Raw genomic sequence first — 18,198 nt, forward strand, 5'->3', positions numbered from 1 at the left:
TTGTTATTCTAATATAGTTACTACTAATAGAACCACTTTTATTAAAATTGTGCCAGATATGTTGCTGAATACCTAACATTGCACAGTTAAAATATAGTCTATGGTCCAAAATAAAGCTTTGTTAAGTAACATATGGCTACTTGAATGTTTTAAATGGATCATATCACTGAAAACACATTATTAATATTCCTTTAGAACAGAAAGATGATTTAGAAGAAGCCTAGAAGATTTAGTGGCAACAACATAATAAGAAAGATCCTATTATAAAAAAAGCTCGTCATATAATTCGACTGAAGATATTAGTAAATTCTCTCATTATTCCACTTAAAAAACAAATCTTTCCTTAACATTTTTTGTGGATGGGCAAAAGCCAGAGTTTTTCATATTAGCAATATATGCACCAGATAGAATTGCTATCAGTTATCTAGTGTCATCATTGGTTTCAGTGTTCACCAAAATTATTAGATAAAAGATTATCAACTCAAAGATTTCCATCTTTGAGAATAGCAGATTGTCCCTACAATAAGGATGACAACTGATTTAATACACAACACAATAGCACATTACTTTATATAACTACAAGGAAAGCAATTTGTGCTGACACATCCAGCCTTTATGGGATAGATATGGAAAAGGGTTTGTCACTGTTTTGAAAAAGTCATAGCATTTGGATCTTCTAAATATAGAAAACAAAGTGTTCTGACTATTATATATTGCAAATGTGCACCCTATCTTCATTCACAAAACTATAAATGGATCCAAGCAATAACATGTATGTTGATACATAATATGAAAACAGTATAGAAAGCTTCTATACAGATTAAGTCTCTAACACAATATTTTAATATTTAACTTATTTTATTTTATCAACTGTTAATTGCCAATCTAACAAAACACAATTATATTTCATTTTCCACTATTGGGTTTCAATAATGACTACCAGTTCCTATTCTATGCTAGTATTATTCAAGCCAGATATATTTATATTGTGCTCTGATAATTAAAAAAAACAACCTAATAATAGCAGAAGTATTTTATACTGTCATTCATGAAAAAATAGACAAATCTACTGCATTTTTTCTTTTATCAGAAATTCTCTTGTGATTCTAGAGATGAAAATCAATGGACTAAATTCTCTTCAGTAGCGGTCTTTTGTTAGGATACTGAATTTAGTAGCTGGAACAGTAAAGTGTACAATAGTCCTAACATACAGTTGTAGTTGATTAGAGAGTGCTGACTCATGCATGATGCAACCAATGCGATGATTGGTTGTTGTAAGTATAAAGGGGGAGTTTCCCTTTTTTCCCTCTTTTTTCTTGTGTGTTCTACATACTGTTCAGATTTACCTCATGATATTCCTGACTATCTTGTATTCTTCCTTTTCTGGATGATAACAAAGACTGCTGTAAATTTGTTAAATGTTAAATATGTTTATATTTATATAAAGGACTACAAGTTTGTGTCTGTGTCTCCAACTTCATTTGGATGGCTGCTGCACAGTTCCCTGTCAACTTGATATAAAAAAGTTTTAGCCAGGTTGATTGGGTAGTGTACAGAAGCAGTTAAATTCTGTGCATTTTTTTGCTGGATCTGGGAAGATAGACACAAGCCTAATACTAAGATTTAAACTTTGCACATTATAATTCTGCAGTGCAGTGCAGCTGAAGAATCAGTTATGTAGTGATGTCAAAAATATCTGGCACTATCTCTGGTCGTACATTTTAAACCTGTAATAATCAAACCTAAATATTACAATGTAGCCATAACCACATGCAATATTCACTACAACACATATGGACATACACATATCACCATGACCCATTAGACAATGGTTACAGAGATATTTGCTTACCAGATTCCTCAATGCCTTCAACAATGGCAGAGCTTCACATGTTCTGGAAAAGTTCTTTAAAGGTTCAGGGAGATATACAGTAACGTATCTGCCTTGAAAGGTGTGTGTGTGTGTGTGTGTGTGTGTGTGTGTGTGTGTGTGTGTGTGTAAAATGCTTTATGATAATTATATGTCATAAAATCATTTATAATTTTTTTCAAATTTCAATTAAATGGAAGTTTTGGATTTTGGACTTTATTTTAAAAGCCAGTAATTAACCTTTTTCTGTTTAAATCTACATGACTTAGGATCCTGTGAAGCTATTTTTGTTGAAGACCTTATCTTTTTCAGGTCTTCTTAATATTAATATCTTCTTTGATATTATTCTGTTGGGGACCTCAAGGACATATCTTAAATCAGAATGTGAAAGTGATAAACTACTTGTCTCCACCTTCAAAGTGGACATGTTTTCTCAGAGCGATTCAAATTATGATATAGGATGGTGAAATTATTTTCATTATCAACTAAAACTTTTCCATACTTGCTACATTCACTCTGTTGTCAATATTGCATAACATTCATCCTGCAAATTGTTTTCTTTCCTTATAAACTTAAAACATGTTCATACATATATTCCAATTATTTCTTTTTCCTACGATAAAGGAGCAATTGCAACATTGCAGTATAATCCAGGCTTTCTTCTGGTGATCACTTTACTTGACTGATAATGAAGTTACTCATCAAAAAAATGAATCAATTTAATCTTTATTAGGGAGCCCCTCCATCAAGTTTTTCAATACACAATCCAATGGGGCTTCATTCCTTTTTTTACTCTGGCAAAACCCATGCCATGGTTATAGTCCTGACCTTTCCTTTGGTTCAGAAAGGCTTTCCTTCACCCACTTTCCTTTGGGACTCAGTGGGTTGTTTCCTGAGGCTTCCCTTGTCCAGAACTTGAGTCTTTTCAAATCTCAGGTAGATTTATATGGGGAAACTGAAAACAGCACTTAACCTTTCCATGATCTGGACTGTCGAGAATTGTCCCAGAGTGTTGGTCTCGCTTCTTTTTCAGTTACTTATTCTTTGGGCCCCTCATTGATGAGTTTGGAGTAATCTGAGTTCCTTGTGTGCCCCCTTGGGAAAATTGCCCAATCCTGATCTATGGTAATTGTTATCTGTGGTTAACATTATCAGTTTTGGCTGGCAAGTTTTTATCTGATCTGTTGTTAAAGCATGCTTCTCTGTTTGTCAGACTCAGATTGCTAAATCTTAACAGATATAGGTAATTCCATATGGAGTAACCTGTAACATGATTCTGACTAAAGATGGTTCATTAGCTGGAAGTAAGGTACTAGCTTTCAGACATACTCTTTGAGTTATTCTATTTAAGGTACCTTGGTTCAAAAATAGTTGCCTTATGAGGCACCTTTTTTTGCCCAGTTAAAGTTTACAGACCTGAGAATTTTAGTAACACACACCCACCCACCCCCACACACACACCTTATCTATATATGTCAAAAATCCAGCACCATTCCTGGTCCTACATTTTAAACCTATTGTAGGACAACATTCTGCAATAACCAAATATTTATATGCAGTATATTACACACACACACACACACACACACACACACACACACACACACACACACCACAGATCCTATAAGCAAAGTCTGCCTGAAATGATTTAAGGGATGATATAAATAGCAAAACACAATTTGTCAAATTATGTCAATATGAGGACAGCAGAAAAACTACAACTAAATCCTCTGTATATGCAAACATTCTTAACTGTGCATGAGGTGAAAGAATGAGTTGCAATTGTACAGTTGGCCTCCCTCCTTCAGCATGCTTAATTCATGCTGCATATAGAGACTGTAAGCAAACTTGCCTAAATATTTTTGCACATCCTTTTTGATTAAAAAGAACCAAAGCCTTATCAGGACAAAGCAAATTTAGGTGGACACCTGCACATGCAAGATAATATTCAAAGAAGAAAAGAGTAAGGACAATTAACAATCAAGTTTTAAACTGATTAGAATTTTCGAAGAGACTTCCTGAGAAACTTATTTAGATTTCCTGTTTAGTAGCCAATAGTTCTAAAGAACAGCAGGAACATCACCTACCCTCTTACGTCCCTCTTGCCATGTTGAGCACTCCAGTATGAATGTGCCAGTCTACATTTGCAGTGGATGTCTAGTGTGACAAACGCAAGAAACTAGCAGAACTCTCAGGTACAGGCATCTGGCCTCCAACACCTAGAAGCACCACAATGCAAGATATGGATCTGCAGCCATCAATGTTTGCTATCCACTGATGGGATGTAGGATGGTATTACCTACCTGCATCAGCTCTGGATCGCTGACCTGGTGCCTTTCCAAATGGGGTCTTCATTCATCAGTATTTAAGTGAGCAGCAAAGCTGCTAAACTAGGGTGAAAATCCAGTTCTGTTGGAGCTGCAAAATTTCTCTGTCTTGGAATAATAACACCAAACTCCAAAATGGAATTATTTTCCCTTGATGATCTTCAATTACAATATTCTGCAAATGAGAAAAATAATTAGTAAAAAATCTATAGAATAATGGTAAGAGAGTCTGTGCATCTAATTGGGCCAATGAAAGGCATAGATATCCACACCATCACAATGATAAAACAATATGCACATGCATTATGATGCCTGACAGAGACATAAGTTGCAAAGTTTGTGTTGTAACATTATGACATATTACATGGCTTCCTTCCTTGTTCCTTTTCTCAGATTCCACTGATGAAGGACCTTTAGACACAACAACCTCTTTCCTACATCGTGTTGTGGAATCACTAAGGACAGTTATTTGTAGTACAGTAAGGTTGTCATAATTGTTATTTTTCTTTGGATTGAACAAAGTTAAAAGTTCTCACTAATCTGACTGGGAAAACCCCCCAGATTTCTTATTTTTCTTAAAGTTTAGACCAGCAAAAATGTAATTTCTTTATTCCCATCGCCTTGCTGAGTACCTCCTCCAGACCTAATATTTTCAAAACCAGGTAATTCTTAAAATGCAGGCAGTCAAGTTTTCTTTAATTTGGACGGAAAGAGAACGAGATTATCCAAAAGGATCTGTTACTCATCTATGATGAGGGGTTCATGAAGTGACAATCTATGAATCCAAACACACAGGTCATGTGGCTGTGCACCATAAAATACATTTTATAGCTTATAGCTCTAGTTTTCAACATTTTCTTCGTCACAGACCCCCTTTAAATACCTTTTGTGGCCAAAGACCATGGCCACGGATCACCAAGACTTAACTAAAGATTTAAATCATAACATGTCTTCAAGACTTCTGAAGGGTCAGATGAAAGAATATATGTGCAGATGAGGCCCTGGGGATCAGAAAAAGGGTCATATGTGGAGATAGGACCAGGTATGGGCGTGATGGACATGAGAGTGGAGAAGATGAATTGTGAGAGAAACATTTACTCTTAGACAATTAAACAACATTTTCTTTCTGCTCACTACGCATACAAGCTTGCTAACAATTGATAGCATTGCGGGGGGGGGGGGCTGCAGGGGCAATAAAGCGAGAGATTTACCTGTCAGAAACCACTTAGGATGTTGGGTACATGAATAGCTCACTTACAAGAAAACTCAAAACCACATAGTTGGCACAGGAAAATACAACAGTGGTTCTCAACCTTCCTAATGCCGCGACCCCCAACCATGTGGTCGTAAGTCAAGGACTACCTGTATTTCCCTGCGGGTGGGGCAGGAGGAGGCGCGCACGCTCCGCCTCCTCTCCTGCGGCTGGAGTGCACACTGGGCAGGCCGAGGGTGCACGCAGGCCGTCGCCCAGCAACCACCTCGGCCCGGGAGCACCGCGGATGCGTGGTGCCGCCCCCTGCGCCGGCCAAGGCGTAGCTGGCAAGCGGCAGCGACGGCGCAGGCCTACCACCGGCTGGGTACCAGCTGGCCTAGCCCAAGGGAGGTAAGGCACCCGCCGGGCCCCACGTGCACCAGCAACCCTCCCTGCGCCCACCGGCCTCCCACCTCCCCCCCCGGCCCTCTTTTACTTACATTTAGTAGTTGCTCAGCAGGGAGGGGTGGAAACGTCCAGAAAGCTCGCCTTAGCTGCAGACAACTTGCAGCACCGTTTACAGAATGGGACTTTTGGCGGGCTCAGCAGGGCAGAGACAGCCTGGACAATTCCTATTGGCTTTTGAAAGCCAATAGAATTAGACTCTACTCAAAAGAGTCTATTCTATTGGCTTTCGAACGCCAATAGATTCTATTGGCTTTCGAACGCCAATAGAATAGTCTTTTGAATAGGGTCTATTCTACTGGCTTTCAAAAGCCAATAGAATAAGAGGGAGTAGCACAGCTAAGGAAAAGGGGGAAAATATGGCGGACTGCATTGTTTGGCGACCCCCGTGAAATGGTCATTTGACCCTAAATGGGGTCGCGACCCACAGGTTGAAAACCATTGAACTAGAAGCTTTGCAAGATACCCATGACCTGAGGTGGGCAATAGGTGATGTAACATTTAACTATTTTGCATAGCAAGCAAGAAAGCTTTAGGGGGTTGCAATCCAGGTAACCAATCAATATTATATGTTATGCATGTATTATTGAGGGCAGGGCAAAGGGGTGTATGTGAATCATTTTTGATTATAAAAACTGCTATAAAACTGTAATTGGACCCTTGGTAGCTTTCAAAGCTGGGGCCACTTATATCTTGGTACCAAAATAAAAGTCCTTTTGTTTCACGCCTTGTGTTTGGTAGTCAATTGGCTTCGACAGCAAGCTAATTTCTTTTTCAGTTTTGAGGAACTGGGAAACCACGGTAGGCAATATAATAGCCCAATCCAAGTAGAATGCAGAATCAGATATAAGGAGGAAAAGTTTGGACAAATAACAGTCTTACCCCATGAAATTAAAAGAAGGATCATATCTATGCAAGGCACATAATGCTCTCAGTTGGTGAGTTGATGCCACAATGCCATCTTTTATGATGGCAATTGACTTGGGAGTCAATCTGAAGGGCTTTGACCACATATAGATAAGGCTTGAAAGATTTGATAACATGAAAAGGAGGAGGAAACCTTCCAGCAGAATGATGGAAATAGACAAGCTAGAACTCATGAAGCACTTTATTACTTATTGGAAAAAAGTTAGTACTGTCTGCTGGAGGGTGGAAGGAAAAAATGGTTATGAGGTATATTCTTATGAGAGGAGCTGTGTTATGAGTGAAGTACACACCCAAAATTGGTGAATCTGGCTTTGTAAAGAGTCAGTGCTCCTTATGTATGAAATCCACAAAGGATTTACATTTAGCTACATATTATCATTAAGAAAACCTGCTTAGGTGACTGTTAAGAGTAGTAACTGCCCTGATAGCACAGAATCAATTAATATGTAAGAAACTCCTTGAGGAGAGATGAGAAAGCATGGGGAACTTCTTTGGGTTAAATTTTGAGGTGATGAGCAACTCAATCCACCCTGTGAAATGGGAAGTTAAGATCCAGATGATCCATTTGCTCTTAATGGGTAGAAAATGGTTTGGAAAATAAATAAAATGCAACAACAGAGGAGCAAATCATGGCAGCCAAAGCTACCACAATGTAACGATGGTGAGGTTGATAGAATTCCTCTGGACTTTTGCAAAGAAACTGCTCAAAAGGAGAATCTGTGGAAAAAAGCATAACTGAAATCTATTCTGAGAGAAGAAGAAAGCATAGCCTAGAAGCGGGGGATCTATTCTGACCCTCAAGTAACCAGGACCTATGCCATGTATGGCTTTATAGGTAGCAACCTTGGATTGCTCCTAGAAACAAAATGGCAACCAGTGCAGCTCACAAAGCAGAGGCATTAATGTGGACATACGGAGACATGCCTATCACTGCCTGCCAGTTGCATTCTAGATCACTTGAAGTTTTCAGTGGTCTTTAAAGGCAGCCTCACATACAGTGCATTACAATAGTCAAGATGTGAGATGACACAGAACTGATAAAAAAGACATGTAATGGGTCCTGTCTATGTCGTCATTTGGCAAGACCCCAGAGAGCTTTTTCTGCTGCAGGGCCCACCTTTTGCAACATCATCTCCCGAGTGAAAGTGGCCTTGACCTTGTTGGCTTTTTGGAACAGCCCGATGGGGATCCACTGATGTTGGTGGACAGCTTGGCTATATTTTTAGAAAAATAAATGTTTGTGTTTTTTATGGTTTTTAATATTTTTAAAAATGATTTTACTGATTTCTATGATTATTTTTTTGGTTATGTTTGTACTATTTGGGGGGAGATGTTTAACCTTGTAAGCTGCTCAAAGGCAAGGCAATGAATGGGCATCCATCTAAAAGGAAGGAAGGAAGGAAAGAAGGAAAGAAGGAGACAGATGTGATCCAACACATTCAAATTTGTGTTGCTCCGAACACTGGGACAGAACCTCAGTAACCTCATTTGGCCAGCCTGGAATCGAAAGACACAAGTACCATCGGTGTACTGATGATGCAGAATCCCATACAGGTGAATGATCTCTGACCTACGAAAGTTTGATATAAATACTGAAAAGGAGGGTAACCCACAAGGGAGGGGCTAGGGAACATGGAATATGGAAGACAGCCATTAGATACCATACACTTACATATAACATTTGAGATATCTAATATTTTACAGTACAATACATATGGACAATATGCTTGACTCAAACTATACTTTTAAAACATAGCATTTTAGCACCCTCTTGTGGCAACTTTCTGCAGCTATGTCTGCTAATCTTTCTCAAACGGTGAATCTCATAGCACTCTTTAAACAATGATCCTCCTATCTCATGGTCCCAGTGGCCTTAGGGTTTTATGATTGTCAGGGCATGTGGCTTCTGGCCTCTATGTGTGATTTTCATTTTTTTTTTTTTTTTGCAGTTCTATTAAACATGGCCACATTTTATACATTTTAGTCTTCTCATTTCATGTTTTGTGAAATTTTAAATGCTATAACTTAAACTGTTATGTGCTGCCTAAAAAGTGCATAACTTAGCATCCTGTATGCAAATATGTAAAATAAATACCTTTGGAGTCAATACAGTAAATAGGTTTTTTTCCCTCAGAGAATAGCAGTATAGGTGAACAGCAGTAGATTTAAGCTCCAAATACAGTTACTTGGATTTTCCACATGCTGAACTAGTCAATATCTTTGCTTTTCTTATGCTCTTTTCAAATAGCCACTACAGCGTACTGTAAATGTTAACAAAAGTTTGTGCATTGTCCATTTCAAATGTCCCCTATTCAATTTGAAATGAGTTTGAAAAATACTTTATTCCTCCAAGGTTACATGACTGATTGCAATACAAATAAGTAAGCTTTTATTTTTTTTATGCATCTAAATCAGTTACCACATAGAGAAGGGGCGTTGTCTTACCTGAACGCCGTTTCTCAGCACGGAGATGGATAATCCACTAATGGGTTAACTTAACCCTCTTGCCCAATCAGATCAAGTCAGCCAAACTTGCCACACCTGTTCTGGGCCTGTTTGCCCCAGTTTTCGATGAGGACGCAGCTACTGATTGACAGCATGACGTGTTGACTCCCAGAACAGACCCTAGGCCTAAGGACCTAATTGGGTGGGTGTGGATTATCCATCTCCGTGCTGAGAAATGGCGTTCAGGTAAGACAACACCCCTTCTCCAGCACTGGAGATGGATAATCCACTAATGGGACACACCAAAGCCCACTTACGGGGGGAAGCGGGCAAGTTTGGAACCGTGCCGCGAGGCACCACTTGTTGGAAGACTCTCCTGCCAAAGGATGCCTCGGCGGAAGCGTACCTGTAGTGCCGTATGAACGGTGACGGGGAAGACCATGTGGCTGCCTTACACACTTCCTCGATGGAAGCTTGCGTGGCCCAGGCCACCGAGGTGGCCGCACTGTGTGTAGAGTGGGCCATGACACGGGGAGGAACCAGCAAGGAATTGGACTGGTACACCCCCGCAATGCAAGCTCTTATCCAAAGACTGATCGTGGAGGCCGAGACCTTCCGACCCCTGGAAGAAGGTAAGAAGGAGACAAAAAGAGACTCGGAGCTACAGAAGGGGACCTTCTGTTTAATGTAGTAATGGAGAGCCCGTCGGAGGTCCAGAGAATGCCATCACCATTCCAGCTCATGGGACAGATTGGGGCAGAAATCAGGAAGGACGATGTCCTGGGTCCTGTGAAAAAGAGAATTAACTTTGGGAACAAAGGTGGGGTCTAAGTGGAGAGTGACCCGATCCCGGTGGAAGATACACAGGTCCTCCCTGACCGAGAGGGCCGCCATCTCAGAGATATGCCAGGCCAAAGTAATGGCCACCAAGAAGGCGACCTTGAGGGATAAGGACCTCATGTCGTACGAACTGAGGGGCTCAAAGGGAGCCCTGGTAAGAGCTTGAAGGACCCTAGGTAATTCCCATGTGGGATACCTGAGTCCTGCACCTCAGGTACCTCCTCGGCCTGGTCATAAGAGGTGGCAGGTTCTGCCGGTGCCCAAACCTCCTGAGGAGAAGCAGCAAGACCTAGGGGTAGATCAAAAAAGGTGGACTCTGTCTGAGCAGTCTCAGCCTGCCCTGTTTTTGAGCTTTTTCAAACTCTTTTTCCAATGCCTGGTGTCTCCTGATGGCCTGTCTTTCAGCCAATTTGGAGGTTTTCCCCCCAGAAGCAGCCTTGGGCCTGACCATGGCTGCGATCCTACCAGCGGCCTCTTGGGAAGGAGATCTGTGCCTTTTCCGGACTGAGGAGGAAGGAGAGGCGGCCCTGGACTGGGAAGCTGTGTTATCCTCCATGCTGGTATGAAATCTTCAGGTGCGCGAGAGGGAGCACCTGGGAAAGGGATCAATTGGCTGATAAGGTTGTAGGGCAAGGTTGACTTAGGTTGCCCTACCACCCCCCCGGCCACTGAACCAGTGGTATCCAAAAAAAGGCCCCGGTTCTACTTGCAGTCCTTCTTGCTTCCACCTGAAGTGGACTGCGGACTGCTAGTGGGGCTTGCTATGTTGCCAGACCAGCAAAATAAAAGATGGCAACAGCACAGTGTCAGAGGCTAGGACTACTGTAGAGGTTAGCAAGCCCAAGGTGACTAGGATTTGAGACACCAGGAGGCCCAATAATTAACTCTTGGGCCTATGCCAAGGATAGCTGGATAAATTCCAATTGCAACAAGGGGAATTACCAAGGATGATCTGAGGAATTTCTCCCCCCCCCCCGGCAACCTTGGCTGTTAATTCAGGTAAGGCCCTTTCCAGGGAGGCCTCGTGAGGCCTTGTTGGGAGACTAGGATGTACCAGGAAGGTGGTCCTGGTATAGGCCAAAGCCTCCAAGATGGCAGCCGCAGGCTGCGGGGCCCTGTCCAGGTCTAGGCCTTCGCTGAGGGGAGAGGACCCAGAGGCTGAGAGGAGGTGTTTAATAGAAATGAAGACCTGGCAAACTAGGTGAAGGTTACTTACCACCCACCACACCCCTTCCCTTGCCGTCAGCAAGGCCCTGGAAGGCCACGCGGTCGCAAAATGACAACCGCGACTCAGGCCAATCACCCCCCCCCTCCAGCTCCAAACCGGCTAGGACTCACCAACCGAAGGAGATCTTCCCAGCTGATCATCGGCGATCCGAATCCCGCGGCTCCCAGGATGGCCGAGAGATGTGGCGAAGGAATCCGAGGCCCCTGTGGCCTCTATACGCTGATCTGGCTCTCTAGGCCTGTCGGAGCTGCAGCCGCACGCTCCAATGCCAGAGGAGAGACGAGTCCTCACTGCCGCATCCGAATACGCGACGGGTCAATCCGAGGTCCCTATGACTTCCGCAAGCCGAGCCGGGCTCTTTAGGGCCGTCAGAGCTGCAGCCACAAGCCCCGATGCTGGGAAGGTTGGGCGGGGAAAGGAGAAAGAGAAAGAAGTCTCCTCTTCCTAACGAGAGGGAAGGGGGGGAGCCCAAACGGAATCCTCCATTTGAAAAGCTGAGTCCCAGTGGGAATCAGCAAATTAAGCCCTCTAGAGGAGCATTGGTCTCAACGCTGCTCAGGGGACTCCAAGAGAATAAAAGCCAGAGATCTAACAAATTTAAGTCCTCTAGAGGAGCGTTGGTCCCAATGCTGCTCAGGGAATTCCAAAAGAAGGAAAAATTAGCTATCTAACAATCTAATGGAAAAACCACTAATAGTTATCTACCTTCCTGTGAGCCAAACCTGCACGTCTGCTCTGGGCCAGATCAAGTCGAAAACTGGGGCAAACAGGCCCAGGACAGGCGTGGCAAGTTTGGCTGACTTGATCTGATTGGGCAGGAGGATTAAGTTAACCCATTAGTGGATTATCCATCTCCAGTGCTGGAGAAACATTTTCTTTTCTTATTGAGGCACAATCAGAACTAGATAGAAAAACAAGCTGTTCCTCAAGTATAAACAGTATTTTAACAAATAGCAATTATATTTCCCTCTAGGAAGGAACTATGGCTACTACACAATAGTATATGTGAATATAGGTTTGCAATTCCATATGGACTAACATTCTTTGAGGTCACTATATTGGTGATATGCTATCTATAGGAACTGCTATACTATTGAAATTCTTGTTTCTATCTGTAAACTTCAGCTGGGCAAAATTACAAAGCATAGGGCACCAATTATTGAATCAATGTAACATAAATGGGCTAACAAACAGAATGCTGGAACTCATAACTCCTATGGAAACAAAATTTGGGAAAGTTGTGACCACTTCAGTGGCCCTGCACTTTCTGACTATACTTTCCAGAAACCATAGGTTGTCTAACACAAGAGAAGATGGGAGAGGCGTATTCCTGCTCTCTTTCCTGCCTCCCTCTGGGCCCTGCACCCTAACCCTGACAGGCAAGCAGCAATCGGCTGCTTTGGAGGATAAAACCTGAAATCTCTTAATGGTGGTGAGTAGTAAGGGGAGGGTGAGGGAGTGACTTGGATGCCTGCTTGTGAGACGGGGCTGGCAGGGAGGTGATAGTGGTTGGCAAGTGAGCCCTCTTCTTTCGTAGAGGGAGGGAACTCTTGTGAACAGGTCAGGAGAATGAGGGCGCAGTTTTCCTCACGACCCATGGCTTCCTTTGTTCCCCCTCCCCTCAGCAAAGTGGCAGGCAGTTCCACACATCAGCCAAGGAGGAGGAGGAAGAGGAGCAATTTCCAATGTTCCCTATCAACTACCAGAAATAACATCAGTGGGGAAGCCATCAGGAAGTTGGAATTTCCTTCCACTCCCACTGCTTCTTTTACCCACCCGTGATGCTTTTGTTTCTCTGTTTATGTATGGAAATATCTCTGAAAGGCTGACTCAAAATACCAAGGGGTTGTCTAATATATAATAAAGCTTTTTTTTTTTGTAATAATGGATACAAATTAGTGCCTTTCCCAGGACTAAAAGATTTAGAAGCTTAACATGGATTTAAAAGATTTGAATTGTGGAAATTGAAAGAATGTTTAATATTATCAGCTCTCCCAGGTATACAAGACAGGAAACATGATTATGACCTAAATTTACTATATTGTAAGGCTACATTAACAGAATTTTGCAAGTACAAACTTTCTGAAAGTACAAACTTCTCTCTGCCACTGTTAACCATCTGATCCACTAGGCCAGGGGTAGGCAACCCTGGCTTTTTTATGACTGGACTTCAACTCCCAGAATTCCTGAGCCAGCATAGCATGGCTGGCTCAGGAATTCTGGGAGTTGAAGTCCACGATCATAAAAGAGCCAAGGTTGCCTACCCCTGCACTAGGCCAAGTCCTTCCTATGTTTTTCTGACCATTAAGCCCTTGGGGGTCTCCCCTTTCTTTATCTGTTTCCTATTAGGTAGCATCTCTTTCCCTTATCCCCCAAGATCATCCACACACTCCCACTACAAGTATCTAGTTTGGGGCTTTATGGACCAGTAGTATTACAGAGATAAATATATAAGATGGAAACAATAATTTTATATGACTAGAATATATAATTTATATTGACTCTAAAATCTAGATAACTTTGCCTCTTCCCGACCACATAAATAGGTAACCAAGCATTTTCAAATCAAAATCTAGTATGAAGATTGAATTTACTTCAAAATAAATTGACTTCAAAATACAGTATTAATTTGATATTCCTTTTCATACGAAGAGGACGGCATATGAAAGCAAATTATATGGTGATGACCATCTAACATCAGCCTGTTCATTTCCTCTTTGAAGGTCTACTTGCCCACATAAACCAACATCTTTGATCAATTACTCTCTCAAGCATCATCTCAAGTCTTTTAAGTTCGCAGAGCAAAATTTATCTGATTTTTTTAAAAGACAGACACAGGTTCCTTTGTACATATAGTTCAATTCACGTTATAAATTATTTCTGAAAATATATCATCTCTCTCAGACTAAATATAAATTGCACAAAGTATAGATAAAGTCAACTATCCTGGAAAGAAACACCCAGTTTCTATGCTGTAAGTGATTGATGTTTTCTTTTCAGTCTCCTTTGCTGCTAAATAGTAGATAGTAATAATAAACAATGTACAGTACAATTAAGAATAAAGCAAAACCAAACTAAACCAAACCAGGCAACCCCAATCAGCTAAAACTAATGACAATGCATTTACAATTTAGGTTATGGAAAGAGATTTTGCGGCCAAGAACAAACCAGCAACTGATGAAACTGCTCTAACAGTTTGCTTCCCATAATCATGCAGCATTCTGAACCAGCAGAATCATCATAAAAAATCAACTAAAATAGTCCAAATGAACAACTTAAAATGTGAATCCAAGAGTAGCTTTAAATTTACCATCACTCTTATGTACAGAAAAGTTTCTGACCATTATCATGAACATCTGGAAAATTACAAGGTGGCTAGAATGACTCTTTACATGTTTTTAATTAAATCATATTTTTAAATTTTAGACTAGGTTTAAATATTTAATTTTTTGATGCAAATATAAAATGGGAATCAGTTTTGATGTAGCGGTTAAGGTACTGGGCTAGAAACCAAGGGACTGTGAGTTCATGTCCCATTTTAGGCATGAAAGCTAGCTAGGTGACTTTGGGCCAGTCACTCTCTCTTAGCCCATAAACATCAGGCTCAGGTGACAAGCCTATTGGTCAATTCCCATAACAATCAATGGATCAACACTTGGTTGATCAAAAAAATAAAAGAAAAGAAAAGTAGACCCACACTTTCAGGAAAATGCTAGGAAGAAAAGTATAAATATGAATGTAGCCCAAACAAACAATAAAACTTCTAATTCTTGCATGTTCAACTTGGCAATAGAGGAGAAATTAACCGAAATACTGGATAAATGACTTATTTGCAAAAATACAAAACCCAAAGGTCAATAAATAAAAGAATTTGAAATCATGGAGTAGATATGAGCAAAATGGGAAAGTCTCAACTAATAAATATATCCCTGCAATCCTAACAATTTTACAACTACATTTCTGGATCTAAAGCTTTAGTCTGTTATTATTATTAGCATCTGGAGTTGTTGTATTAGCAGGCGACTACAATGATAATGCAGAGTAGTTTTTTGGCTGCCAATTTACTAGTAAACTTGTAATAAATGCTCACACATTTCCCTATGATGCACTTGCTAGCTTCGCTTGCAGTGCCATCCAAGGAGCCCCTCCCTCCACCACAGTCACCTTGCAAATGGGCGTCACAATCAAGAAAAGTTCAGAGTTGGCAGGAATCTGACCATTTGCATGAAGTAACAGCTCACCTCCGTACCAAAGTGGTACCTATTTATCTACTCCCACAGAAGGGGCGTTGACTTACCTGAACGCCTTTTCTCAGCACGGAGATGGATAATCCACGCAGTGGGTTGAGACTGTATTCCTGGCCAATCAGATCAGTCAGCCAAAGTTGCCACGCCCCGTCTTGGACCATGATCCTTTAGTCTTGACTCGAGCGCAGCCATTGACTGACAGTAAGACGTTTTGGCTCCACTAAATATACCCTATTATTCTAGTCTATAAGGGCGGGTGTGGATTATCCATCTCCGTGCTGAGAAAAGGCGTTCAGGTAAGTCAACGCCCCTTCTCCAGCACTGGAGATGGATAATCCACGCAGTGGGACATACCAAAGCCTATTGTCCCTTGGGTTGGGGAATAGACTGGTCCCGTGTGCAACTTTGGTCTAGCACCTGCTGGAGAACCCTCCTACCGAAGGAGGCCTCTGCAGAGGAGTACCTGTCGATTTTGTAATGACGAATGAATGGAGAGGGCGAGGCCCAAGTGGCTGCCCTGCATACCTCTTCAATAGAAGCCTGCATGGCCCATGCTGCTGAGGTGGCAGCACTCCTTGTGGAATGGGCTGTGATATGCTTGGGGACTTGCAAGGACTCCGCCTGGTATGCCCCCGTGATGCATGCCCTAATCCACCTACCGATGGTAGAGGACGAGACCTTCCGGCCCCTAGTAGCAGGGTGGAAGGATATGAAAAGCGCTTCCGAGCGTCGGAATTCCGCTGTGCGTGAAATGTAATGTCTTAGTGCCCTGCGTACGTCCAAGGTGTGCCATTGTTGTTCCAGGGGATGAGCTGGGTTTGGACAGAAGTCTGGTAGGACTATTTCCTGTGATCTGTGAAAAAGGGAGTTGACCTTTGGAATGAATGAAGGGTCTATTCTTAGGACTACCTTGTCCCTGTGAAAATGGCACAGGTCCTTCCTCATTGAGAGAGAAGCTAACTCGGATATCCGCCGAGCTGACGTGATGGCTACCAAGAATGCTACCTTATGGGTCAGATAGCGAATGTCACATGTTTTGAGTGGTTCGAAGGGCGCTCTGGTAAGAGCTTGTAGTACTCGTGGTAGTTCCCACGATGGATACCTGTGCACGGTTGGCGGTCTGATGTTTGCAGCCCCCTTGAGGAAGGATCGTATTAAGGGATGCTTGCCCAAGGATTCACCGGGGCTGGCAGAAAGTATAGTTGAGAGGGCGGCGATTTGCCTGCGCAGTGTGTTTGGCGAGAGGTCCCTCTCTAGGCCATCTAGTAAAAATTCTAGGATCTTGGGAATTGTGATCCCTTCGAGTAACAATTCCTGTTTAGAGCACCATGATTGGAAGCTTCTCCACGTGGCCTCGTAGATACGGTTCGTGGAGGGGCGCCTTGATGCCTGTATGACCCTAATTACACCCTGTGAGCAAGCCCCCTTGGCTAAAATTGACCGTTCAAGAGCCAGACGGCTAGTTGTAGCCATTGTGGCTCTGGGTGGGAGATCTCCCCCTGCTTGAGGGAGATCCTCTCCGGAGGAATCCGCCATGGATTCGTGCGGGAGAGACTCCTCAAGTCTGCGAACCAAGGTCTCCTTGGCCAATAAGGGGCCACAAGGATTACCTCGGCCCTTTCCCGCAGAATCTTGTGTACTACCGCCGGAAGGAGAGGTAAGGGTGGAAACGCGTACAGGAGCCCCCTTGGCCATGGGCTCCGTAACGCGTCTGTCTGCTCTGCTCCCTTGGATGGGAATCGGGAGAAGAAGCGAGTTAGGTGGGCATTGGAAGGAGAGGCAAAAAGGTCCACCTGGGGAAGCCCGAAGCGGTGACAGACCTCCCTGAAGATCCTCGGGTGTAGTTGCCACTCCGAGTGATCTATTGTTGATCTGCTCAACAGATCTGCTTGGATGTTTGCCTCCCCCGATATGTGGTCGGCCTTTATGGAGGCCAGATTTTGTTCCGCCCAGGCCCCCAGTAGGAGGGCCTCGGCCGAGAGCGAGCGAGAGTGTGTGCCCCCCTGACGGTTTATGTGGGCCTTGGCTGTCACGTTGTCCGTCAGGACCAGTACGTGCCTGCCTTTTATGCTGCTGTGAAAATGCCTTAACGCTAGGTGAATAGCCCGCAGCTCGAGCCAGTTTATGTTGTGTCGGAGATCCACCGCTGACCAGCGGCCCTGTGTCCACTTGGTCCCCAAGTGGCCTCCCCAGCCGAATAAGCTCGCATCTGTTGTGACTACTACTCTGTCTGGTTCCCTGAAGGGGGACCCCCTGAGGAGAGCTGGAGATAGCCACCACCTGAGGGAGTGTCGTACTCTCAGAGGTATGCCTACCCTCTTCCGGGATGCACTGATTTGTTGTCTCTGAAACGGGAGCATGAACCATTGCAGTTCTCTTGAGTGCAGCCTTGCCCAAGGAACTATTGCTATGGTCGATATCATCTTCCCTAGCAGCTGGGAGAGGCAGACCAGCGTCACTGACTGACCGCGGCTTACCTGTTTTACGGCTTTCTTTATGCTGCTGAGGTGTTCCCGTGATAGGTACACCTTGCACTCCTTTGTGTCTATGACCGCTCCCAGATGGAGTATTCTCATAGTTGGGGTTAGATGGCTCTTTGGAAAGTTCACCGAGAAGCTGTGGTCCTGCAGCATTTTTATCACTAACTTTAGATCCGC

The 18,198-nt window shown here is 43.0% G+C and overlaps 1 protein-coding gene across 6 annotated transcripts in view; it reads right to left on the reverse strand.

Moving 5' to 3' along the window:
- SPIN1 (spindlin 1) overlaps positions 1 to 18,198 on the reverse strand; it is a 56,164-nt gene that overhangs the window by 16,076 nt on the left and 21,890 nt on the right. For 3 of the 6 annotated variants that reach the window (XM_039361410.1, XM_039361409.1, XM_039361415.1), the window contains one exon: positions 4,174 to 4,372. In XM_039361410.1, coding sequence (XP_039217344.1) covers positions 4,174 to 4,225 — 52 coding nt within the window. In that variant the 5' untranslated portion in view covers positions 4,226 to 4,372. Of the gene's footprint in view, positions 1 to 3,957; positions 4,090 to 4,173; positions 4,373 to 18,198 lie in introns of those variants that run through there. The other 3 variants (XM_039361416.1, XM_039361412.1, XM_039361411.1) reach the window with 2 other exon arrangements.

The sequence above is a fragment of the Crotalus tigris genome, unplaced genomic scaffold, assembly GCF_016545835.1.
Source record: "Crotalus tigris isolate CLP2741 ecotype Arizona unplaced genomic scaffold, ASM1654583v1 scf7180000019264.1261149, whole genome shotgun sequence".
Taxonomy (NCBI): Eukaryota; Metazoa; Chordata; class Lepidosauria; order Squamata; family Viperidae; genus Crotalus; species Crotalus tigris.